Source organism: Ovis canadensis, chromosome 1, assembly GCF_042477335.2.
Source record: "Ovis canadensis isolate MfBH-ARS-UI-01 breed Bighorn chromosome 1, ARS-UI_OviCan_v2, whole genome shotgun sequence".
Taxonomy (NCBI): Eukaryota; Metazoa; Chordata; class Mammalia; order Artiodactyla; family Bovidae; genus Ovis; species Ovis canadensis.
In genome coordinates, this window is record NC_091245.1 from 63172615 (window position 1) to 63197668 (window position 25054).

General features: G+C 42.8%; 1 protein-coding gene and 1 long non-coding RNA gene across 2 annotated transcripts; one reads left to right on the plus strand and one right to left on the minus strand.

Annotated features, from left to right (window-relative positions):
• Positions 1–1625: 1625 nt before the first annotated feature.
• On the minus strand, positions 1626–2930 carry LOC138429794 (nucleosome assembly protein 1-like 1). Its single transcript, XM_069571529.1, has one exon. The coding sequence runs from the start codon at positions 2851–2853 to the stop codon at positions 1696–1698; it is 1158 nt and encodes a 385-aa protein (XP_069427630.1). The 5' UTR covers positions 2854–2930; the 3' UTR covers positions 1626–1695.
• A 13229-nt stretch (positions 2931–16159) lies between these two features.
• On the plus strand, positions 16160–21808 carry LOC138430012 (uncharacterized). The gene is made up of 2 exons (XR_011252964.1): positions 16160–16524; positions 20851–21808. It is a non-coding gene; the product is annotated as an uncharacterized lncRNA (long non-coding RNA).
• The last annotated feature ends 3246 nt before the right edge of the window (positions 21809–25054 follow it).

Here is a 25054-nt window from a genome sequence, read left to right on the forward strand (position 1 = left end):
CACAGCCTATCAACAGTATTACATTTATGAAAGAGAACAATCGCCTACAGTCCCAACACTTTAACACTTAATTTAACGTCTGCATTCTTTTTGGTCACTTTATTATCAACATGTTTCCTCATTTATTCATCCGTATAATGAAGGTTTTTCTACTTCATAGCTCTCACAGGGCCTCTGTGAAAATTAAATGATGTGGTATCTGTTAGGTTCTTACAGGTAATGGGCACACAGTGCACAGCCAATTTACCATTATCTTACACTACGAAAACATGTATTGAGTCCTTACTAATATGTTCTAGGTATCTTATTTTGTAACCATTCTACCGTTGTACTGGGGAGCCTGATGAACAAATCACTATTCTCAGAATGGTATTCCAGCTACTGACAGAGGTGTATATACCCAGTAAAAATCTGGGTGGATGAAAAGCTCACAACAGAGTCCTGCACACAAGAGGGTTGTTTGGACAACATGCTAGGTAAACTGGAAATAAAGTAGATGGTACTTGAAGCTAGAGGGTAGGTAAAAATGATAAGAGGACCAAAACCAAATTTTGAACCCCAACAATTAAGGGAAGAGGAAGGAAAGGAATCAGAAAAGAACAACGTTGCCAAAGCCACACCAAGCTATATTTGATCACAACACAGAGGTTCTATTTTTAACATTAACATTATAGCACATGTCTTTTTCCATATTGATACATAGTATTTTTTCTGATTGCTTAATCTTCCATCTGCTTGATATAATCCAATTTACTAAACCATTTGTTCTTTCATTTCTCAAACATTTACTGAATATCAGCTTATGTGCCAAAGACTGACTGCTCTAGGTGCTGGGGAAACAGCTGTGAATGAAATAGATAACAATTCCTTTCCTCCTGGAGTTTAAATTCCAGCGTATGTGTGTTTGGGGCAAGGCAAACAGACATTCAAAAAACATTGTGTAAGTTATTTATTATGTTAGAAGATAATGAATACTAAGAGAAATTGTAAGACAGGGCAATAGGATGAGGGTGTCTGGAGCAGTAAAATTTTATTTTATTTTATTTTTTTTCTGAAAATACTAGGTTTTATTCACCTCCCTAAGATAATCAATAACCGTACTATTAGTTAATCGGCTTCTCTTATAGTAAATAATGTCACCTGACATACAAAAACCTGTTAATCTAAATTATCAGGTGTAGTCTTACTGGAAATTCTTAACCATATACTTGTCTTGACAAGTTTTGCTTTTCGAACGATGAATTGTCTTAATGCAAGTCATTGTATTACTGTAACAAAGTAATGAAAGGCACAGCTCTTGCAAGCAAACTGAAACACATTCAACCAGCTGAAAAAATACTTTGGTTCTTCAGGAAAAAACTTAGCAAGACAAAAAAATCGGGTTCATTTCACAGTTCTGTTCACTTTCATAGCTTTAATCTAACAGTTACATGATAAAAATATTCCAGGAAGAACCAAACTATATAGCAACGGATGAGCATGCGTGAGAGATTCTGCGCACTCGATGCAGCTGGCAGAAAAACTAGTTAAAATGCTAAGTAGAGCAAATCTGGTCTTTAAAATATCAGTTCCTTTCCTTTAAAAAAAACTTCTGAGTCTACCAAGAAAATACAAAAACATAAGGCTGTAAGTAAATAATAGCTGTGTTTAGGCTATTACAGTGCAGGTTATCCTCAGGGCCTCATACATCCTGCTTCACTGCTGCTTGCACTCTGCTGGGTTCTGATCCTTCTTTGGGTCATAGTCTGGATCATTTTCCTCATCTCCTTCTTCTTCCCCTTCCTCATCCGCTTCTTCACCTTCTTCATCATAATCATCATCATCATCTTCAATAGCTTCTCCAGTAAAGTATAACACTGATCTTGGGATTATACGCTCATGTAAAAAGTGACCAATTTCAAAGTCTGCAGCGAGGATAGCTGCAGGAACTTCAGGAGGGGCAAAAAAATTAAAGAAAGAGTCATTAGAAACTGTTTTGGTCACAGTACGAACTGTCCCACGTCCCTTGTGTTTTTGCTTCTTCTTAATCGTTTTCAAGGTGACATTCTTCCCTTTTTTCCAATCTATCTGGCACCCTGTACAACCCATAATTTCTGGTCCATCAAAAGAAAAGGGATCAGAATCATCTGGTTCTGATCTCATCCTATATGTCTTTGTCAACACTTCATTTGTGAAATATTCATTGGGTTCAAAGTGAAATTCTAAGACAAAACTCATAGGTTGACCAGCATCTGAGAACTTCACTTTAATATCTTTCAAGTGCTTCAGAATAGGCTCATCATGTTCCTGAACCATATCACTGAGCAAGTCAACATTCTTAAAAACGGTCAGCCAAAACTCAGGAATTCCCTTGGGATCTTCTTTTTCTTCATCCTTTTTCTCATTTTCAATCTTGGCCTTTTCTTTTAGCTCCTCCGAAATTTCATCTTCCTCATCTGGTTTCCATTCACATTCTTCTTCTGTAGATTCATAAATGGCATTAATGATCTCAAATCGCTTATCAAACAGAGGCTGATAAAGAACAGCATACTTTCGTTCAAGATCATGAACTTCCTCATAGAATTTGGCTTCTATCTGTGCACATTTAACTTGAAGGTTTTTGAGAGCATTCACTCGTCTTTTAACTACCCTAGGCAAGCTTTCAATGTATCCTGTTGGTGTTTCTACCAGACCATCAAGTCTTTCTTGAAGGGCTGAAAGAATCTGAGGATTTTGCATCATCTGAACAGTCAGCTGACGCACTTTGATTTTTGTTTCTTTTGTTTCTTCACCAGTTTCTTCTTCTTCTACTTCTTCAACATCATCCAAATCTTGATCAAGTTCAGACTGTTCTTTGTTGTCGATGTCTGCCATGTTGTACAAATGCCAAGTATCCGTAGCGAGCGCGGGGAGCCGAGCGGCCCTAGCTGCGCAGGCAGTGACTCAGGGCGGCGGCGGGAGGAGCAGGAGGCGGCGCCGCGAGCAGATGGCGCTAAGAAAGCTGGAGCAGTAAAATTTTAAATCGGCTGGTTAATGAAGACCTTATTGAGAAAGGAAGATTGGAATTACTACTTCATGGAACTGAGGGAATGAGCCATGTAGACATACGGAGAAAGAATACAATGAGAAGAGAAACAGTCGAAGAAGAGGATCCAGTTTGACTGGGGAGGGGATAAAGTCCTTGTGTGCCACTGTAAAAGTTTACTTTGACTTTGCTCTGAGTCATATGGGCATACTCTGAGTCAGACGGGAAGCCACTGGAGGGTTCTGCACAGAGGAGTGATATGATCCGATTTACAATTTGAAAAAGGAACACTTTCACTGTTGCCTTGAGGGGCAGGAAGATGGGAGAGGGGAGACCAGATAGGGAGCTATCACCATCATCTGGCCTGGAAGGTGGTGGCTCTGAATGGGGCTGGTAATAGCAAAGGTGGTGAGAACATTTTGAAGTGGGGAAGTGATTTCATTTCCTTTTCAAAGAATCACTCTGGTGGCTGAGTAGAGAATAAATTATAGATATATAGGGTGGAAGCAGAGAGATCAGCTGGAAGCTACCAGAGTGATCCCAGCAAAGATGAGAGTGGTGTCACCAGGCTGGGAGCAGTGGTAAGTTCTTCCCCATGGTGACCTCAAGTGAGCGAAGTTGTTCAGTTGTGTCTGACTCTTTGCGACCTCATAGACGGTAGCCTACCAGCCTCCTCCGCCCATGGGATTTTCCAGGCAAGAGTACTGGAGTGGGTTGCCATTTCCTTCTCCAGGGGATCTTCCCAACCCAGGGATTGAACCTGGGTCTCCCACATTGTAGGCAGGCGCTCTTACCGTCTGAGCCCCCAGGGAAGTCCTAATATGTGAACAATACGTGAACCGTGAACTTTCAGATGTTCAAGCTGGTTTTAGAAAAGGCAGAGGAACCAGAGATCAAACTGCCAACATGTGTTGGATCATCGAAAAAGCAAGAAATTCCAGAAAAACATCTATTTCTGCTTTATTGGCTATGCCAAAGCCTTTGACTGTGTGGATCATAATAAACTTTGGAAAACTCTGAAAGAGATGGGAATACCAGACCACCTGACCTGCCTCTTGAGAAATCTGTATGCAGGTCCTCAAGTTATTCCTAATTTTTCATTGTTATAACAAATTTGTCCCTAAATTTTTTATCCACATATTCCCCAGGCCTTTTTTCTTTTGAATTATCATTTCTTTTGGATAAGTTCTCAGGAGCAGGAGTGCAGAGCCTAGTGACATGACTATTTTCTGTCTTTTCATGCATATTTCCACAGGTTCTCTCCAAGGGATTGATCCACCTGTGTATGGCAATAAACCATAACTGCTCTGCTGATGAAAGAGGGGGCTCAGAACCTATCAAAGCAAAGGGATTTGAATGAGGCTGATTTGCTACATGCATTTTGATAGGGTATTATCATTATGAGGTTGCTGTTCTTTTAAGACTTATTTATTTATTCAGGATTTTTGGCTGTGGGCTTTTTTTTTTTTTTTTTTACTGTGTCTTTGCTGCTGCTCCCAGGCTTTCTCTAGTTGTGGTGCTCGGGCTCCTTAGTGCAGTGGCTTCTCTTGTTGTGGAGCATGGGCTTCAGTACTTTTGGAATACAGACTTAGTTGCCCTGTGGTATGTGGAATCTTCTGGGACCAGGGATTGAACTCATGTCCCCTGCCTTGACAAGTGGATTCTTAACCACTGAACCACCATGAAAATCTGAGATTGCTGTTCTTTTGTTCTTTTTTAAACAAAATACTTCAAACACACCAAATTATAAAAAATAGTATTACAAACACCCTATTTTCCTTACCAAGATTTAACAAGTAGGATATTTTGCTGCATTTGCTTCTGTTATATTTTTTTATTGCCAAATATTAGTGGCAGACTAATATTTGATTAGTTGCTGATTCTTGAGCCTTCTTTATGACCCTTACTATGCATCTGACTCTTTCCTTGTTGACTACCATTTCACTTCTGACACCTCCAGCCTTCTTCCTTATTTATTCCCTTTTCCATTTATTCAACTAAAATGTTGTCAGAATGGAAGTTATAAAATGAGGATAAGGGGTTGGGTGGGATGAGGAAGCCAAAAGGTTGATATTTTGTTTTTAAGGCCATATTGCAATGTTCCTAAGTCACATAGTCTATGTCAGAGCAGCCACATCTGAATGTCATGTGCCTGGTCACAGAGCTAGTTCACATCAGGCCTTGCAATTCCCATGCCTGCTTGCATTCAAGTGCATCATCCTTTCATAAGCAAATTACTTCCCCTTTCTCTGCTCTATTATAGGAAGAGACAGAATGAGGATAGGGCACAGATTAAAGAAAATCATCCTGCCCATTCTCTACTTTGCAATACTTCTACCTTTTCCCCACCCCCTCCATCCTCACCTTGACCTCTAGACTCATCCTCTGCCTCTTTCTATGAAATACAAGGCATCTGATAAATGGACTATGAAGGATACAGTTAGGGCATGACAAACATAAGACAGTATATCAGAGTGGTTAAAAATGAAGATGTTTGGTGTCTGACGGACTTAGGGTAATAGTTTCTTAGGGCTGCCTTGATAAATTACCATACATGGGGTATAAAACAACAGAAATGTATTCTCTCGCAGTTAGAGGTTAGAAATATAAGACTGGCAGAACCATCACAGCTCCGTCTGAACGCCCTGCTGCTGCTGCTAAGTCACGTCAGTCATGTCCGACTCTGTGCGACCCCATAGACGGAAGCCCACCAGATTCCCCTGTCCCTGGGATTCTCCAGGCAAGAACACTGGAGTGGGTTGCCATTTCCTTCTCCAATGCATGAAAGTGAAAAGTGAAAGGGAAGTTGCTCAGTCGTGTCCGACTCTTATCGACCCCATGGACTGCAGCCCACCAGGCTCCTCCGTCCATGGGATTTTCCAGGCAAGAGTGCTGGAGTGGGGTGCCATTGCCTTCTCCGTCTGAAGGCCCTAGGGAAGGTTAACTCTGCACCTCTCCCTAGTGTTTGGCGGCTGCTGTGGCAATTCTTGGCCTTTCTTGGCTCTGGCTGCATGACTTCAGTCTCTGCCTCCTTCTTGGCGTGGCCTTCCCTGTTTTCTACCTATGTCTGCTTCCAAATGTCCTTTTTTTTAAAGGACACTAATCATTGGGTTTAGGGCCCACTTTAACCCAGGATGAAACTATCTTAACTTGGTTACATCTGGAAAGACACTTTTCAAATAAGGTCACATTCTGAGTTTCCAATGAACGCTGGAGGAGACGCCATTCAACTCTGTACAGCTGAATTCTAAATTTGCCAGTTATTAGCTGTATGACCTGGGAACAATCAGTAAGCATTCCATAAACATAGCTGTTATAAGAAGGCAGAGGGAGGGAAGAGGAGACCATTTCTCCCTGAAAAGACAACATGAAAAATATGCATTTAAACTGGGCCGGTGAAGCTTTAACTGCTGTTTAATGATTTATTCCAACACTTCCTGCCAGATACCAGGTGCCATGAATTCTGTTTCACGGTGACTCGAATTCTATTTCAAGTAATCTGTATTATAAATTTCCTGGAAATCACTGGAGGAGAAAAGTGGTCACTTCTGAGCCAGACACTCCTGGTCTAAATGGCAAGGCGATATGTGGGAGAGTTTAGATGTCTTAGCACAGGGACTTTGGGAAGATTCCAGGTGGTCCTGCCCCCAGGAGTGGCTTGCAGCCTAGGAAGGAAGGACCAGGAGGGTATGGAGTGGGGAGCATGGGCCTGAGCAGATCCTCTGAAGACAGTTACAAGTGCATCCCAAGATGGAGATATTGTCGGGGCTGATGAGGAAATCAGAGAAAAGGGATCATTCGCTCTGCCTTCCCCCTAGAAGACAGGTTGGTTTGGAGGATAAGGACAGGTGTTTGGTACTAGAGGCCTGCATGTTTATGGGATAGGCTGCCTTGGATCTAGTTGAGGGGAGGCAATGTCCTGTAAACCAGCAGGGCGATCTTGAGAAAAGGGCTAGATCTCCTAGGAATACAACTGCCTGGGAAGAACCAATTACTAGCAATTTATTTCATGCCCATTCTGAGGCAAGCATGCCACTTCTGCTGTTATCATTTTTTTAATTAATTTTTTTCTTGAAGGATAATTGCTTTACAGAATTTTGTTGTTTTCTGTCAAACTTCAACATGAATCAGCCATAGGTATACACATAGCCCATCCCTTTTGAACGTCCCTCCCACCTCCCTCCCCATCCAACCCCTCTAGGTTGATACAGAGCCCCTGTTTGAGTTTCTTGAGCCATACAGCAAATTCCCATTGGCTCTCTATTTTACATATGACTGCTGTTACAATTTAATCTCTATGACAGTCCTTCCAGGTAGGCTTTATTACCTTCAATTTATAGGTGAGGACTCTGAGGCTTTGAAAATGTTTTTCCCAAGGCCATTCCTCTAACAAGTAACAGAATCAGGATTACAACTCAGCTCTATCTGATAACAAGACCAGTGTTCTCAATTACTAGCTATCAGTTCAGTTCAGTTTCTCAGTCATGTCCGACTCTTTGCGACCCCAAGGACTATAGCCTGCCAGGCCTCCCTGTCCGTCACCAACTCTTGGGAGTTTATTCAAACTTATGTCCATTGAGTTGGTGATGCCATCCAACCATCTCATCTTCTGTTGTCCCCTTCTCCTCCCACCTTCAATCTTTCCCAGCATCAGGGTCTTTTCAAATGAGTCAGTTCTTCACATCAAGTGTCCAAAGTATTGGAGTTTCAGCTTTAGCATCAGTCTTTCCAATGAATATTTAGGACTGATTTTCTTTAGGATGGACTGGTTGGATCTCCTTGAAGTCCAAGGAACTCTCAAGAGTCTTCTCCAACACCACACTTCAAAAGCATCAGTTCTGTGATGCTTAGCTTTCTTTATAGTCCAACTCTCACATCCATACATGACCACTGGAAAAACCATAGCTTTGACTAGACAGACCTTTGTTGGCAAAGTTAATGTCTCTGCTTTTTAATATGCTGTCTAGGTTCGTCATAACTTTCCTTCCAAGGAGTAAGCATCTTTTAATTTCATGGCTGCAGTCACCATCTGCAGTAATTTTGGAGCCCCCCAAAATAAAGTCACCCACTGTTTCCCCATCTATTTGCCATGAAATAATGGGACTAGATGCCATGATTTGTTTTCTGAATGTTGAGCTTTAAACCAAATTTTTCACTCTCCTCTTTCACTTTCATCAAGAGGCTCTTTAGTTCTTCACTTTCTGCAGCCATAAGGGTGATGTCATCTGCATATCTGAGGTTATTGATATTTCTCCCGGCAATCTTGATTCCATTTTGTGCTTCATCTCGCCCAGCGTTTCTCATGATATGCTCTGCATATAAGTTAAATAAGCAGGGTGACAATATACAGCCTTAATGTATTCCTTTCTCTATTTGGAACCAGTCTGTTGTTCCATGTCCGCTTCTAACTGATGCTTCCTGACCTGCATGCAGGTTTCTCAAGAGGCAGGTTAGGTGGTCTGGTATTCCCATCTCTTTCAGAATATCCCACAGTTTATTGTGATCCACACAGTCAAAGGCTTTGGCATAGTCAATAAAGCAGAAATAGATATTTTTCTGGAACTCTCTTGCTTTTTCAATGATCCAGCGGATGTTGGCAATTTGATCTCTTGTTCCTCTGCCTTTTCTAAAACCAGCTTGAACATCTGGAAGTTCACGGTTCATGTACTGCTGAAGCCTAGCTTGGAGAATTTTGAGCATTACTTTACTAGCATATGAGATGGGTGCAGTTGTGCAGTAGTTTGAGCATTCTTTGGCATTGCCTTTCTTTGCGACTGGAATGAAAACTGACTTTTTCCAGTCCTGTGGCCACTACTGAGTTTTCCAAATTTGCTGACATATTGAGTGCAGCAGTTTCACAGCATCACCTTTTAGGATTTGAAATAGCTCAACTGGAATTCCATCACCTCCACTAGCTTTGTTCATAGTGCTGCTTCCTAAGGCCCACTTGACTTCACATTCCAGGATGTGTGGCTGTAGGTGAGTGATCAAACCATCGTGATTATCTGGATCATGAAGATCATTTTTGTACAGTTCTTATTAGCTATAGACTGAACTAATTGCTTTAGGATATGGTGATTCTGTGGAGCTGTAAGATATTCAGATATTTCCTGGGGCAAGAGGAGAGATATAGCACATTCAGGTCTGTTCTCTGTTTCTGAGGTAGGAAAAAGAAAAGCCAGGAAACTTATCACGGGATTTTTAAGCTCCCTAAATGCAGAGGAGAACACCCAAAGATCGGCTGGAAGAAAGCTCGTAGGTTCTTAATGGACCCTGAACTGCAGCCTTATAAAAACATCCTGCCATTATGAAGGCCAAGGAATGCACCCAGTGTTCCAGGCCTAGGGATGTAGCTGATGGATCAGGATTCTGAAAGCCAGCATTAATATAACTAAGGGTCGCCAAAGCTCAGAAATGCAGCAAGAGGACTTCACAGTCTATGGTGAGCTTCTGCAAATGTACCATCCTCTGGTGAATGAAGAGATGGTAAATAAACAGCTTCATTTGCATTCAGAGGTTCATAGTTCTGTCAGTTAGTTCCTCAAGGTATAGAAGGAAACTTGAGAATGAGCATTCCTGGTCCTGCTGAAGATGCACAAGGCATTGTGTAAATGGTGGCGATGCTGGAGACCAGGCACAGGTCAGTAATATGAGTTGCAGAAGGAGGAAGAAGGTGGTACTCGCAAACTGTGGGTTGGATTCAAATGCAGGCAGAATTCTGGGAAGGAACATTAAAGGAGTAGCTGATGTGTGTCTAGAGTGAAGGTTGGGATGACCACTGAGAGGTAGCATGGCCTCCCTCAAAATCAGTCAGTTCCTCCTGAGCCATGGTTAGAATCAGTGGTTTTTGGTCTTGGATCATGTGGGAGCTAAAGCCCCACTGCAAACCAGTTTTAAAGCCTGAGTAGTGGAAGGACTTTTTTTTCCTCTTCTAATAGTTTCACTAATATGTAATTCACATACTACATAATCCACCTAATGTATGAAATTCAGAGCTTTTTAGTATAGTCACAGAATTGTGTTACCATCACTCAATCAATTTTAGAATATTTCTTCACTCTTAAAAAGAAATCTATGGTCTTTAGCCTTCATCCCTACTCCTCCCATCATTCCTAGCCCTAGGCATCTATTCACTGATTCTCTGTCTCTATAGATTTGCCTATTCTGGACATTTACTAGGAATGGAATGATATAATATAGGACCTTTTGTGTCTGGCTGCTTTCACTTTGTATAACGTTTCCAAGGTTCATCTATGTTGCAGCAGGGATTGGTGGTTCGTTCCTTTTTATGGCTGGATAAATATTCTACTGTATGAATATGCCACATTTTGTTTATGCGTTCATAAATTGGTGAATATTTGGATTATTTCCATTTTTTGGCTACTGTGAATAACGCTATTATTTTGAACATTTTTGTACAAGTTATTGTGCGAATGTATGCTTTCATTTCTCCTGGGTATAGATCTAGGAGTGAAATTGCTGGCTTACATGATAACACTACTTTATTTTTTGGAGGAGGAGTGGCAGTTTTGAAAATTTCCTAGTTGATTGTAATGAGACCATTAGACTCCCAGGCGGGATGAGAACCAGTGGTGCTGACAAAATGGTGAATCACAGAACGCAGGCTGACAGTTTCAGGGAGACGCTTGCAGCTTTAGGGAGACATTTCCTAATTCCTGGGGATCTTGTAGAATACTGATGTTGGTTCATAGGTGGCTTCCCAGCTCTACCCAAGATGTTAGTGATTGCTGCTGACATTCAGGGATGTATGTCTTAGCACCCTGTTCTCAGATCTGTTCAATTCTGCATTTATGCTAATGACTTCAGTGGATGAATATCTGGAGCAGGAGTTTTCAAACTTTTTTCTAACTGTACAACCCTTTCTTCCAATGAAATCTGCTATAGAAGCTTAAGAGAAAAAAAAAACTAAACAGGTAAAAGAGGAGCTCTTCTTGGGACCACCAGGAGTGAGCAGATGGTTAGGGGGCTGGCTAGTGACTTGTAGAAGCCTCCACTCTCACCTGCTCATCCAGGGCTTTGTAGAACATAGTTTGAACACCAGTGATTCAGAAGGTAGTTTTTCATTAAATGTGGGTAACCCAAAACTGAGATCATAAAATACTTTTAATAACAAATCCAGGATCAAGATGAACTCTTACAGAGATCAATATAAAGGGTAAACAAAACTAAAACGAATCTTCTCTGAAGTGGATTGTATTGAGAAGTAAAAAGTTTTGTTTCCTGCAGGATATTCAAACATATCCCATACAACTTTTTTATAAGGGGATTCAAAAACCAGAAGGTGAGGAGGTTGGCCTAAGTAACTTTGATAGTGCTCCCACTCCAAGCTTCTGGAAGACTCTATTCATGCTGGCAGAGTTAGTCGTACCAGGTCTCTGGTAGGCAGGGGAAGGGGCTTGGCCTGCAGGATAAAAAGTTGTTTTTCCCTTTTATCTTTCTCTTAATTTTCCTAATCTGGCTCCACTGGGGTTTTGCTTGAAAACAGCTGAGTGTGATAGCAGGGCATATTAGATCTACTGTTTTTATTGTATAATATTTAATATATTATTATTCCATTAGCTTGTAACTTCAATAAAGCCAGCACATTAGTTACTTTTTGCAATGCTGCTCCTGGAACAGTGACTGGCCCATAGTAGGTGCTATGGATCGATGTGTTTCCTCCAAAATTCATATGTTGCAATCCCAACACTCAGTGTGATGGTATTAGGTGGGGCCTTTGGGAGGTGATTAGGTCATGAGGGTGGAGCCCTATGAATGGGATGAGAGCCTTTATAAAACAGATTGCAGAGAGCTCTTGCTTTTTCGGCCAGGGGAAGATATAATGAAGAGTCAACTGTCTGCCACCTGGAAGGGGGCTCTCTCCATAGATCTAGACCATGCCAGCACCCTTAGAGATCACAGACTTACAGCTGTGGAAACCGTGAGAAATAAAACTGTTGTTTACAAGCCACCCAGTCTGTGGCACTTTGTTGTATCAGCCCAAATGGACTAAGATGCTAAGTGTACAATAAACACATATTGAATGACTGATGAGATAAAAAGCTATTCAACAGGTCTAAAGGTTTGGTTATACAAAATGAATATGTTCTAGAGATCTGCTGTACAACATCGGGCTTATGGTTAACAATACTGTATTTTACACTAAAACATTTATTAAGAGGGTAGATTTCATGTTAAGCATTCTTACCACAATAAAGTAAAAAACACAATATTCTGAACATCTTTATATCAGCATACTTTTTCCTTTACACCCCTCAGTTCTGCACCCACCCCTCAGCAGCCACTCTCCTTTCTGTTACACTCCAGGATGCAGCTCAAAGAGACATCAATGCTCTGTAACTCTTCTCGGCCTTAGTACCTACCACCCACTTGCCTCAACCTATCCCTTTCCCTCCTCCATCCTGACCTCCATCCTTGTACTTTTTTGGCTCACACCTCACTCTCTGGGTTTCGGCCTTACTTTCCTTTTGGTTGCATCATTTCTTTACCACTTACTTTTCAAGTTCAGGCAAGTTTCCTAATTGCTCTGTCTCCCAAGTTTCTCATCCACTCAGGGAAAAAAAAAAGCTTGCATATGTGAAGGGAAGAGAAATGAAGATGGAATGTTGGGAATTACTACCATAAAAAGAGTAAAAAATAGCAACATCTGATCTTAGATTGGTTGAATGCACATAAAGTGCTGTTTCTTGCATACACTATACAGGCAGTAAATATTAACATCCTCATTTTATTATTCGGGACATGTGCTATCATTATTAGCTCATCCTTGGGATCTGATGCTTGTCAGATGATAATCTTGAATCCCCCGGGGCACAGTCTTGTTGATGATGACCTCGAATCCCTTGGGGCACAGTCAGCTTCTCCCAACCACTGTGCTGCCCGGAGGAAACTCAGGCCCAGAGCTACCACCTCAGGTGCTGGTTCCCTCTGAGCTGCACCCACATATTGTTGGCCTATGTTTCAAGCAGAAACAAACCTCGCTATTGCTAAAGACTAGTCATTGATTCTATGATTCTGATCAGGGCATTGCCAGGCATGTCAAAATGCTGAATTGAAGATTCAACATCACAGCAGTGCTGCGCTTTAAACTTGAAAATTCCCAGACCCATCACTTGTCTGTCAAACTCCGTTTAGCTCTGTCAGCCACCTGAAATTTCTTAGAACTGCTGCTGTTTATTTCAACTCTGGGTAGCTCCTACAGTAGTGAAAAGCATGTCAGACCTTTCAAAATAGGAAGATCATTTTGCTCTTCTTTCAAGAGAAAAAATTAATTCCATTGTGTTTTTTCTAAGTATGATTCTGTTGACAAACAAACCTGCATCTCTCAGTGTATATATGTTCACAGTAATATAATGCTTTGGTAAGCATATGATCAATTTCAGGTATATTTTAGGAAAAAGACAGTGGCAGTTGTATTTTAGGGAGTGACCCCTTGGGCAGCAGGGATTCCCACGTACCGCTAGTGGTAAAGAATCCGCCTGCAATGCAGGGGATACAGGAGACAAGAGTTCGATCCCTGGGTCGGGAGGCTCCCCTGGAGAAGGAAATGGCAGCTTACTCCAGTATTCTTGCCTGGGAAATCCCATGGACTAGGGAGCCTGGTGGGGTTACAGTCCATAGGGTTGCGAAAGAGTCAGACACCACTGAGCGACTGAATGCACACACCCTCGGGCCCTAGTCTGGGGAGTGGGATAGAGAAATCTTAGACTGAAGCTTGAGAGAAGAGCTGCTTGAAGGCTGAGGCCCTGAGCCCAAGGAAGGGTGGGTTTGAGAGAATTGGTGGACCTTCTCAGACCCAGATGTGGAGCAACACCCCAACTCTATTTTCCATAAGAACCCCGATTGTATTTGGCAGCTTGTGATACTTAGGAATTTATCGGCTGCGGTTACATTAGGTGAAAATCACACACCACCACAGTGTCCGGCCTGCAAACCCTCCTTTTTTTTTTTCTTGCTGCTCTGAAAGGGTTGTTCTCCATTGTTCTAACTCTGTGATTTACTGAGGTGAATGAGTTATGACATCTCCTCTGTTCTAATGTGAGCTCCAAAGGGCAGAGGTCTTTGTTTTATTCCCTGATGTATTCAAGGTGCTTATACTAGTGCTTGGTTTAGAGTAGATACTGAGTAAACAATTATTGAACTGGAATGAACAAAGAAAAGGGGCTGTTCAATATATTAAATGCTGTGGAAATTTCAGGTAGAATGATAACACAGAGGAAAGCCCTGGTTTTAGAACAGGAGGTTACTGGGACTCTAGAGTAATTTCAGTAGAATGTGTTGTGGAAGCTAAGGTGAAATGTTGCTATTGTTATCCATAGATTCACTTTTTAGAAAAACATGGTTTGGGGAGGTAAGAAAATAAGGCCACGAGGTTACTCTTCTGGTATGATATTTTGTTCATTTATTATGTTTGGCACAAAAGTTAAAATATATTGGCCTATATTTGGTGAGGATGATTTTGGGGAAAAATACACCTGGAAATATACCGCTAGTTTCTCAAAGGATTGTTTCATTTGGTTTAGAGAATTGGAGACGAAGTAGAAATAAGCAGAAAGGAATGTTTTGTTTTCATTTGATAAATAAACAACAGAAGTTTGTTGTTAATCTACGTGGACATTTTAGGGTCAGATTTCTTCTAGGGATATTTTAGTGCTCGCTGACATAAAATTTCTCTCTGGTCTTTGCTCCACCCCCTGACAGAGCTGGGTTACGTGCTGTGTTGTTTGACGTTTTAAGTCATGCTCTGATTCCTAGAAGGAAGCACCTCTTCTAGGGGACTTTATGAGCACTGTCAGAGTTGATCTGTAGCTTAACAGTCCATTGTTTTTGTTAGTTGCTCTCAGAGACATATGGAGGATTCTGTGGAGTCACCCTGACTGAGGCCGCTGATGGAGACTTAATTCATATGCCACTCATCTGTCATGACTTTACCACCAATGCCTACACAAATTTAAATTTCCTGTTAAATATAGATTTATGGTATCTGTACCTCCGCCCTTAGTTTGGCAGCAGAAAGTGTCCTCTGGCCTGTCCGAAGGTTCCCAGAGTCATCTTGTGGGAGAGTAGGTAGGTCCCTCGTGTTCCTCTGCCCTCGCCACCTGGTCCCTCAGCCACACTGCTTCTGGTGGCCCTGGGAAATTGCTGCTCCACTGGGCACAGCTATCTCCATGGGTGCTGCTACGGCCAACACCACTTTGGCCTCAGGGGGAGGGGACACTCTTCTGTCCTCTGAAATTCAGGCTCAAAAATGAACAGCCCCTTCCCTGAGGTTGTCACAGCATAGAACACACCTTGCTGGAACTTTCAGTATGGGTTTACTCCATGCAAAGATAACAGGAGGAAAGGTAAAAATTGAGAATAACTTAAGAAATATGAGATGTGGCTACCCTTACAGCTTTTTACCCTTAGATGTTCCCCAGAAGCTGACTCAGAGGCACGCATCTGAGTGTAAATAGTTCACTTGGCAGATGATTTGTGCGTAGGAAGTGTTGGTGAAAGTAGAGAGGTCATTCAGGGGAGGGAAGGAAGTCTAGATCGGGTGTATCAGTAAGAAGATTGCTTCTGTGGGCAGCTGGGGCGCCATACCCTAAGGGACCTTTGAAAGATAGTATGGAACTGCCTGGTCAACACTGTAGTCACTAGGTGCACAAAACTGCTCAGCATCTGAAATGTGGCTAATCACTATTGAGATTGACTCTGAATGTGAAAACACCATTGAGTTTCTCACACTTAGTTAAAAAAAAATGTAAAACATCTCATTGATGACTTTTACATTGATTACACTTGGGCATGATAAATTTTAGATATATGATTTCAACAAAATATATTATTAGAATTAATTTCACCTGTTTACTTTGAAAAGTGTAGCTACTAGGAAATGTAAAATTCCACCTGTCATTTGCGTTATATTTCAGTTGAACAGTACTGGTGTAGGTCATGCCTTAGAATTCTCCGACCCGAAAATTGAAGAAACTGGATATATTTATCTGCTTGTTCCAAATCATCACTGGCCGAATACTGCCCTGGAGGGTGTGTGTGTGGGAAGTTAATTCCCTGGGACTTTTGCTGCCACCTGCAGAGCAGTGTCCTTCTGAGCTGGAAAGAGTCCCAGGGAGGTAGTCAGTAAAATGCAGTGGATGCCAAGGCATTCGGGAGGGCACCAACTGTGCCTGGCACACTCTCTCCTTCCTATCTCCCAAAGCAAAGCCCATCTTAACCAACAAATTATATCTCCCCAAACAGGAGGGCTCCGCTCATTTTCATCCTCAGAGGCCAGAGCTGACTCACTCCAGGGAAAAGAAGAAAGTATTTGGTCATTTTTTTCTTCTTCACTCTGCTCTAGGTCAGCTCATCCAAGAAATGATTGATGGGGGAGCTGTCATTATTGCCAGTGAGGTCTGGTATTAAGGTCTTCCAAAGACAAAGAATGCATGGTCTAATATCAGAACGTTTCTCAAGATCTGGGTTCCTCAGCCAACTCTGCAGCAGGACATCTACAGGTAAGCCCCAATTGTGATGGACAAAGCTACTTTTCCTGCTTTGTCCTCTGTGGAAGGTCCACATGTCTGTCCTGCAGCCTTCAAGAAGCATGGGAACAAGAACACACAACTTGACAATAACAAGTCTCATATTCTAGAACAATGCCTGATTCTTTCAGAGTGGGATAATATTTTAAAGAATTATTTCTGTGTTCTCACACCTGTTTCCCAGTTGTCACAACCTTCCCAATTCTGCGCTCTCTGATTTTCTTCACTTGCACCCTGAGGATCTTCCTCCTAGCCTAGAAAACTAAATATGTCATCCACTGCTTTAGGAAGGTTGTCATTCTTAAACCAGAGAATGCATGTGTGTGTGCTCGGTTATATCCGACTCTTTGTGACCCTATGGACTGTAGCTCACCAGGCTCCTCTGTGCATGAGATTCTCCAGGTGAGAATACTGGAGTGGGTTACCATGCCCTAAACCAGAAAATAAAGGAGGCAAGTTTGTGGTGTTAAGTTCAGAAGTCACTGGTGCAGGTGTTAAGAAAGAGCCAGATGACTAACTGCATAATTACAAAGAGAGGTCTATCCCCTCAGACTAAAGATTGCACAGACTGGGGGATGGGGAGGGAAGAAGGACTCAAGGAGAGAGAGAGAGTGCTATCTGTGCTCCGCTGGAACATGGCCCATGGCTTGCATCCTAAGGACCTAGATCAGATGTCCTGTTCATCTGGCTTGCAGTCACAGTGGTGATTAATTAGATCTAAAGACAGGTACCTGTGCCCCGAGATTTTGTCCAGCAGCCTAGGACACTTAAAAGTCCTGAGATCAAAGTCTTGGTCCCCTGAAGTCTTCCTGGAGTAGTACCTGGGCAAGTAGTACCATGGGACCAGGTAGAACTGGCCCCAAACCTCTCAGCAAGCCAGGACAATGGTAGACACACACTTGCACTACGTTTCTTAGAGTAGGAATATTTATCCAAAGGAAACATCATCTTAGGAACTATGTCTCTGTCCACAGTTATGGCAACTACTTACATTAATGTGCAGAGCGACTTCTCTTCTTGAAGTCACTGTGTTATTGACTGCATCTCGCTCCCCAGAGTATTGAATAGGCTTCCCACAACAGAGGAGGAGTTTGCTCAAAGGTCAATCAATTGAAAAATACGAGGCATTCAAAAAAACCCAAGGTGTGATCTCACCTGGTGTCATTTTTATCATACACACCTGGTCTAAAGAGCCAGAAAACTTTCTGGATGAGTCAGAAGTAGTCAGTGAGAAAAGCAGAAAGTTGTGTAAGCTGCCTTATAATTACTCATGGAAAGGTGTGTCTTGGGTACATCTAGGATACACTGTCTTCTTTGGTTGAGGTGGTTGGATTCAGTGGGTACATTCCAGGAATTGTTTTCTCAGGCTTCAAGATCAAAAAAGAGGTAAGTGGAAATTTGCCCAAAGGACTTTTGTAGCATCTGGCTTCTTTAGGCCAGTTTAGGGCAGTAAACCTTTGTCACTGGCTCTTGATTACTGCTTTAGACCCACTAACATTAGAAACAAGTGTTTAACGCCCTGCTGCTGCTGCTGGTGCTAAGTCGCTTCAGTCGTGTCCGACTCTGTGTGACCCCATAGACGGCAGCCCACCAAGCTCCCCCATCCCTGGGATTCTCCAGGCAAGAACACTGGAGTGGGTTGCTATTTCCTTCTCCAATGCATGAAAGTGAAAAGTGAAAAGTGAAGTCACTCAGTCGTGTCCAACTCTTTGTGACCCCATGGACTGGAGCCCACCAGGCTCCTCCATCCATGGGATTTTCCAGGCAAGAGTACTGGAGTGGGGTGCCATTGCCTTCTCCGGTTTAATGCCCTAGTGACCCAGCAAATATTTCCAAGAGCAGCCTCTTCTGTTTCATGCTTCCAGGGCTAGGTGGTTGTGGGTTAGTGATGGAGAAGACAAATGGAAAGTATCTGGACAATTGGAAGGAAATGACAATAAACTGCTCTGCAGATATTTCTGGAGCCTGGACATGTCGTTTGTTGCCTAAGGTAATTTCTGTTAGGGCAATGGTCCCCAACCTTTTTGGTACCGGGGACCAGTTTCGTGGAACACAGTTTTTCCTCGTGGAACACAGAGAGGAGGGTGGTTTCACGATGACTGAAGCACACTACATTTATTGTGCACTTTATTTCTATCATTATTACATCTCCACCTCCGATCATCAGGTATTAGATCCTGGACGTTGGGACCCCATCTTAGGGTGATCCCCAGCCACAAACCCCCTCCTCTGAACCCTGAACCGACTGCCACCTCTGTACACTGTGACCCCTTCACCCTTAGCTGACTGGAAAGGGTTTGCAAACTTGACTCAAGTGGTGCCCCTCAGACTCTTTGTCATGCAAACTGGGAAATGGGCCTGCGAGCCTCCTGAGCAGCAGTATTTGGTGGCTGTGCACAGACTGTGGTGACAGAGGAAAAGGAAGCAGATGTACAGAGTGAAGAGGAAAGGAGGACAGTTCAGACAGCAGAGCAGCATCCCTGAAGCCCTGGGGCCCTTCCCTGCCAGGTCTGGCTCCAGGCTTCATTATGCCGCCTACTCGTGGATACCATGATGTATCTAAAGTAATCCTCACTTGGGAGGGGAGCTTGGGGAAGAAAGGATGCATGTATATGTATGGTTGAGTTGCTCTGCTGTGCACCTGAAATTATCACAACATTGTTAAATGGCTATATTCCAATATAAAAGAAAAAGTTTAAAAAGATGCATCAAAAAGATCAGACAACATAAAGAAATAAAACAATAAAATAAAATAACCCCCACCTCTGCTTAAATGCTTGTGAAATCCATTTTCGAGTTCCCCCATTGAAAGTGCAGCCTGTCCGTTTCTAAGCACAGACAGTGTGGCTGGAACAGTCTCAGGAGCCACAGTCCTCATAGCAGTCTTCTGTATGAGACATTGCTCACTTCCCTCACCTGTTTTTCCCGCTCAAGATGCCTTCTGGACCCTGCAGTCTACAATGAAGTGAGAGGGGCAGGTCAGCAAAGGGCAGAAGAACAGCATCCCTTTTCTCTGAGGAGGTTCCCACCAAACCACACTTTAAAGTTTATTAAAGAGGGAAAAAGGTCAGGGAAGACACTCCCTTCCTTCCTGTCTCTCCTCTGTTTATCCATTCCATGGGAACATTTTAGGCACTTACGCCAGGCACTATATAAGAAACTAAAGCTGTAGTAGCTCCTGGAGCCCTGCTTTATAGTGCAGGGAGGCAGACAGTAAATAAACATGCAGCTAAGTAATTTCAGAGAGCGGAGAGCCACGAAGCAGATAAAATAGAGTGGCTGTGCCCATGTACTGGCTCCTTTAAGAAGGATGTCAGGGCAGAGCACTCTGAGCGGGGTATTTAGATGGACATGGGAATGACAGACAGGGAAGGAGCTGGCCACAGGAATTGTATGGGAACAGATTTCTAGACAGGAGTTCAGCATATTCAAGCGGACGGGGCCCTTTCCATCCCTTCCTGACTTTCCACAATCCTTTCCTTTGTTTTCCTTTTCTTTCCTTTCCTTTCCCTTCCCTCAATTATTAACTGAGCTCCCACTAGGGGAGAGGAGTTAGCTGGAACAGATCAAAAGACTAGGACAGAATACTTGCCCTGGGGAAATCCACAGGACAGGTAATGAGAAAGAGAGAGAAGCAAGTCATTAAAGCTCTGGTGGCATGTACACTGTGGAGGGAAGTATAGAGTGTTACTGGGAAGATGATGGATGTGCAGAGGAGGCTGCAAATATCAGCCAGGAGGTCCTCTTAAACATTTGCTCAACAGCTGGGTCTTTCAAGGAGGAGGCTGAGCTTCTGAAGGATCAGAAAGTTCAGTTTCTTTCCAATGTAATACTCTTTATCTTGGATGCCTTCAAAACAAAGTGGGAAGCTTATTGGAAAAGTCCAGCAAAGTACACATACCAAACAATAGCAGGGAAACCCAGTAGAAAGTTGGAATTGATACAAGTTGTTGGAAAAACAGGAAAGGTGACTTTTATTTGTAGGACTAGGATGCTGACATTCACACACACACACACGCACACACACACACATGCACACACACACAATGCTCAGAGAACTAAAGGCAAAGTGATGGATTGGCAGCTGTCCCGAAAATGCATAATCCAAGAACAACAATTTTACAGAACAAGGGAGAAATCTTAACATCACACAGGGTCAGGGTGAACTCTCTGGTACTTATGTAACTGATGAAAGGTTTAAAGAAAGCTGTGTATTTACTTAATGGTATGACTCATTTAAATGGAACAAACCTAAAAGAACACACACACAATGACTGGATTTTCCATTTATTGTTGCAGTGGGTCCATGTGACACTTAACGACATTGCAGTCCAAAAATATGGAAACCGCCAACAGAACATGTCTATGTAAGGATGAAAGAGGAACAGGCTGTATCATGTAAAGCAGTTTAAGAGGAAATGTGCACTCCAGCCACTGTGTCCTGCGCGCCGTCAGACGACAGCTGGGGTGAGTAGGTGTGGGGTGTAAGCTAAACGGAAGAAGTGACTGCAGTGGTGGGAGGTGTGAATGCCAGCCTGCAACTTGGGTTTGTGGTAAACACCAGAAAGAGCATAGAATGGTGGGGTTTTAATCACTACGTCAAAGATGACTTTGAAGGAAAAGAGTAGTCCTTAGTCAGGGCTGGTCTACGGCGATATTTCTTCTACTTGGTGAATTTGGGAAGGAACACTGGGAGTTTGGCTCAGTGCCTGACTTTTTACTCTCAGGAGCAGGCCCATCAGCTGGGAGCATGTGTTTCTTTTCACTCAGCATCCCCAGGGCAGGCTCTGCCCCTGCATCAGGAGGCTTGCTCTGGCCCAGCACTGCCTTGAAATGGTGGTTCCTAAGGCTGTTTCCATTGGCCCATAGACACAAATGAGACCATAGATAGAGGGAAGCTTGGCCTGCTGCAGTCCATGGGGTGGCAAAGAATCAGACATGACTTAGCGACTGAACAATAGCGACAAATGAGCTCAGGCTCCCCAGGTGGCGCTGGTGGTAAAGAACCCGCCTGCCAGTGTAAGAGACAGTGGTTCCCTCCCTGGGTTGGGAAGGTCTCCTGGAGGAGCGCCCATCAACTCACTTCTGGAGAACTCTTGCCTGGAGAACACCATGGACAGAGGAACCTGGCGGGCTATAGTCCATGGGGTTGCAAAGAGTTGGACATGACTGAAACGACTTAGCATGCTTGCACAAATGAGCTCTTCTAGTCTCATCTTTCTCAGTAATAAATGCGATATTTGGATATCTAATTAAATACTTGGTATTTTCTCTTATTTCTCAATATAATCAGAACTCAGGCTGGGAAACAAAACATCATTACTGAGACTCTTATAGGGTCCTGAGGGGAAATACCTCAAAGAACCTCCAGAGTTCTTGAATTTGAGATCAGTCAGAGGCCCCCACACCTGCCAATCTAGAGAGGCAAGTATTACACATTCAGACAAAGGAAATACGCTGTGATTTCCAAGGTGGCCCTTAAATCCAAAGTCACAAGAACAGACACTCTGAGTACCAAGTATGAACGTGTAATTGAGCCACTTTTCACACAGGCAAGTCTATGTAACATGCTTCAGGGTGAGAATTCTCTGAGAATCATATTTCTATTTCAGCCATGCCAGGAGGTCTGCTAGGTTTTAAAAATTCCACTAATTCTCTTATGGACCAGAAACCAGAACAACAACCAAACCAATAAAAAGCCCCTCAAAACCAAAAACGGGCTTCCCAGGCAGCTCAGTGGTAAAGAATCTGCCTGCCAAGCAGGAGAAGCGAGTTTGATCCCTAGGTCAGGAAGATCCCCCGGAGAAGGAAATGGTAACACTCCAGTACGCTTGCCTAGATAATTCCATGGACAGAGGAGCCTGGTGGGCTACAGTCCATGGGGTTGTAAAAGAGTCAGACACAAGTTAGTGACTAAACAACAAGAAAACTAAAAAAAAAAAAAATCCACTCCAAATGAATGAAACAGCACTTCAACAAATGGTACGTGATACATACAGGGTAGTTACTATACAAAAACAGAACAATAAAATCTAAGTTCTACGAAGCACTTTTAAACACATCTACTTTGATATACTTAGACATCCCATGGTATTACTGTGGCTTCCCCTTTCACAAAAGGATAAAAGGAGGAATGGAAAGGAATAGAGGGGGCCAGAGAGTGGGAAGTAGGCATCCAGATTGACCGGGCCATTTGAGGGAGATGCTGAGGGCCACCAAGTGCAGCTCTGCTGGGCTGTGCCCTGTACAGTCATATACGATGACCTCAGAGCTATCTGCCATCTTAGAAACATCATAGAAGTGTGGGATTATGGTGTTCTATATCTCTAACCACATCAGATTTCAAATATAACTTACGCTACAGAGTGAGGCATCGATTCTCCTTCTCAGCAAGTTGCATTGCCTAGGTCTCATGTATGGGGCCCTGAAGTCCTGCTGTCCCAGCATCAAGGCTTTTCCCCTTAGCTGCGCCTGCTCACCAAAGTTAGATGTTTTCCATGTAGGTCCACATGGGCCTCTCTGGGGCCAGCCCGGCCAGGGTGGAAACCTTCCATTAACTGAGCATCTCTAATGTCCCACAATGCACAGAAGACGAACATATATCATTCTCTGAAAATCTCTTCATGACCTATGTGGTAGATGGCTGCTGTCCTCATCCTATAAATGAAATCTTTAAACCTCAAAAATTCTCCTACCCAATTCAGTGCTGGCATCCGATGGCATAGGAACTCTCCATGAGGAACTGGACAGGCAAAAAGATTAATGAAAGCAGTTGGCAAATGGAAAGGAGAATTTGTGCTGAAGACAAGGATGAAATAGCTACAGAGAAAGGCGCAGACACATGGAGGAGGATGTTATACTTTGATATTCCAGGCACAAAATTATGTGAATACCTGTCAACGATGGAATGAGTTTGCAGCAATTCAGTGAAGAGCCCACCTGAGAAGAAAGCTGGCCAAGAGGGGGAAAAAGGAAAAGTCTGTTTGAGAAAAAGCTGTTGAGAGGGGCGTATCACCCGGATTGGGGAACAAGGTCAGTGGCCACCCAGGAACTGGGCACGGGATAAGTTTGCTCTTGATGTCGTGGTTTGGAAGGGACCAGTTTTCACAGAACGCAGATGAAATTATAGAACTATGGGAATGCACTATTTTTAGGAGGCTGACTAACTGAGAGAACTAAGTAGCTTTTAAAAAATAACTTTTATTTTTTATTTGGGAAATAGAAAACATATAGAATTAGAAAAGTATGATGGAATTATGTGCCCATTGCCTGCTTCAATAATGATTACATTTGCCATTCTAGTTCTGTCTATCTTGCCAGACTTTTTTTCTGCAGTATTTTAAATGCATTCTTGCCATCATATTACTCTACATATAAGTACTTCAGAATGAATTTCTATGAGAAAAGTATATTTTTAATATAATCATGCCATTATCACATCTAACAAGAAAATAATTTATTGTCATTCAGTAGTCAGCCTATGTTAAATTTTAATGAGTTGTCTTAAAACTCTCCTTTTATAATTGATTTGTTTGAATAAAGATCCAAACAAGATTCACATGTTGCATTTCACAGTCATGTATCATTGTGGAACTTTTCTCCTATATCCATTGATTACTTTTTGAGCACCACTAAAATCAGTAATGCCAAGGCAATCTGAGGTCAGGGTGCTTAACCTACTCAAGTTAACCATAATACTACACTAGGAAATCAAACACATAAATAGGCTAAGGACTGTAATCAATTTAGGATGATAGACATTAAAAAAAAGTCTAAGTATTGCACCCAAACTACTTAACTACAAATAAAGACAGGAGTGTTGCAACAGAGAAACTCAGCAGACAGCAACTTAACCAAGGCATCACTACAAACCTCTCCAGTGATAAGACATATCAACGCTGGTGGTGCTGGTTTAGTCTCTAAGTTGTGTCTGACTCTAGAGACCCCATGGCCTGTAGCCCACCAGGCTCCTCTGTCCATGGAGTTTTCCAGGCAGGAATTTTGGAGTGGGTTGTCATTTCCTTCTCCAGGGGATCTTCCTGACCCAGGGGTCAAACCTGCATCTCCTGCACTGGCAGGTGAATTCTATTCCACAGGGCCACCAGGGAAGCCATGTCAACATTATTAACCCCTTGATATGATGAGAAGACAGTATCCATTTTGTGGTATTTTGCTAAAAGCACATTACATGATTCCAGTCATGAGAAAACTTTTGACAAACTCAAATTTTACAAAATAACTGAAAGTGTCAAGTCCACTGAAGACTGAGAAATTTCCTCCTACAGATTGAAAGAGATAAGACTTGACTAAAGAAAAGACCCTGATGCTGGGAGGGATTGGGGACAGGAAGAGAAGGGGACGAGAGAGGATGAGATGGCTGGATGGCATCACTGAGTCAATGGACATGAGTTTGGGTAAACTCCAGGAGTTGGTGATGGACAGGGAGGCCAGGTGTGCTGCAATTCATGGGGTCGCAAAGAGTCGGACACGACTGAGCGACTGA

Excerpts from the sequence above, each read along its gene's own strand:
- LOC138429794 (XM_069571529.1), bottom strand. The coding sequence starts at position 2,853 with ATGGCAGACATCGACAACAAAGAACAGTCTGAACTTGATCAAGATTTG.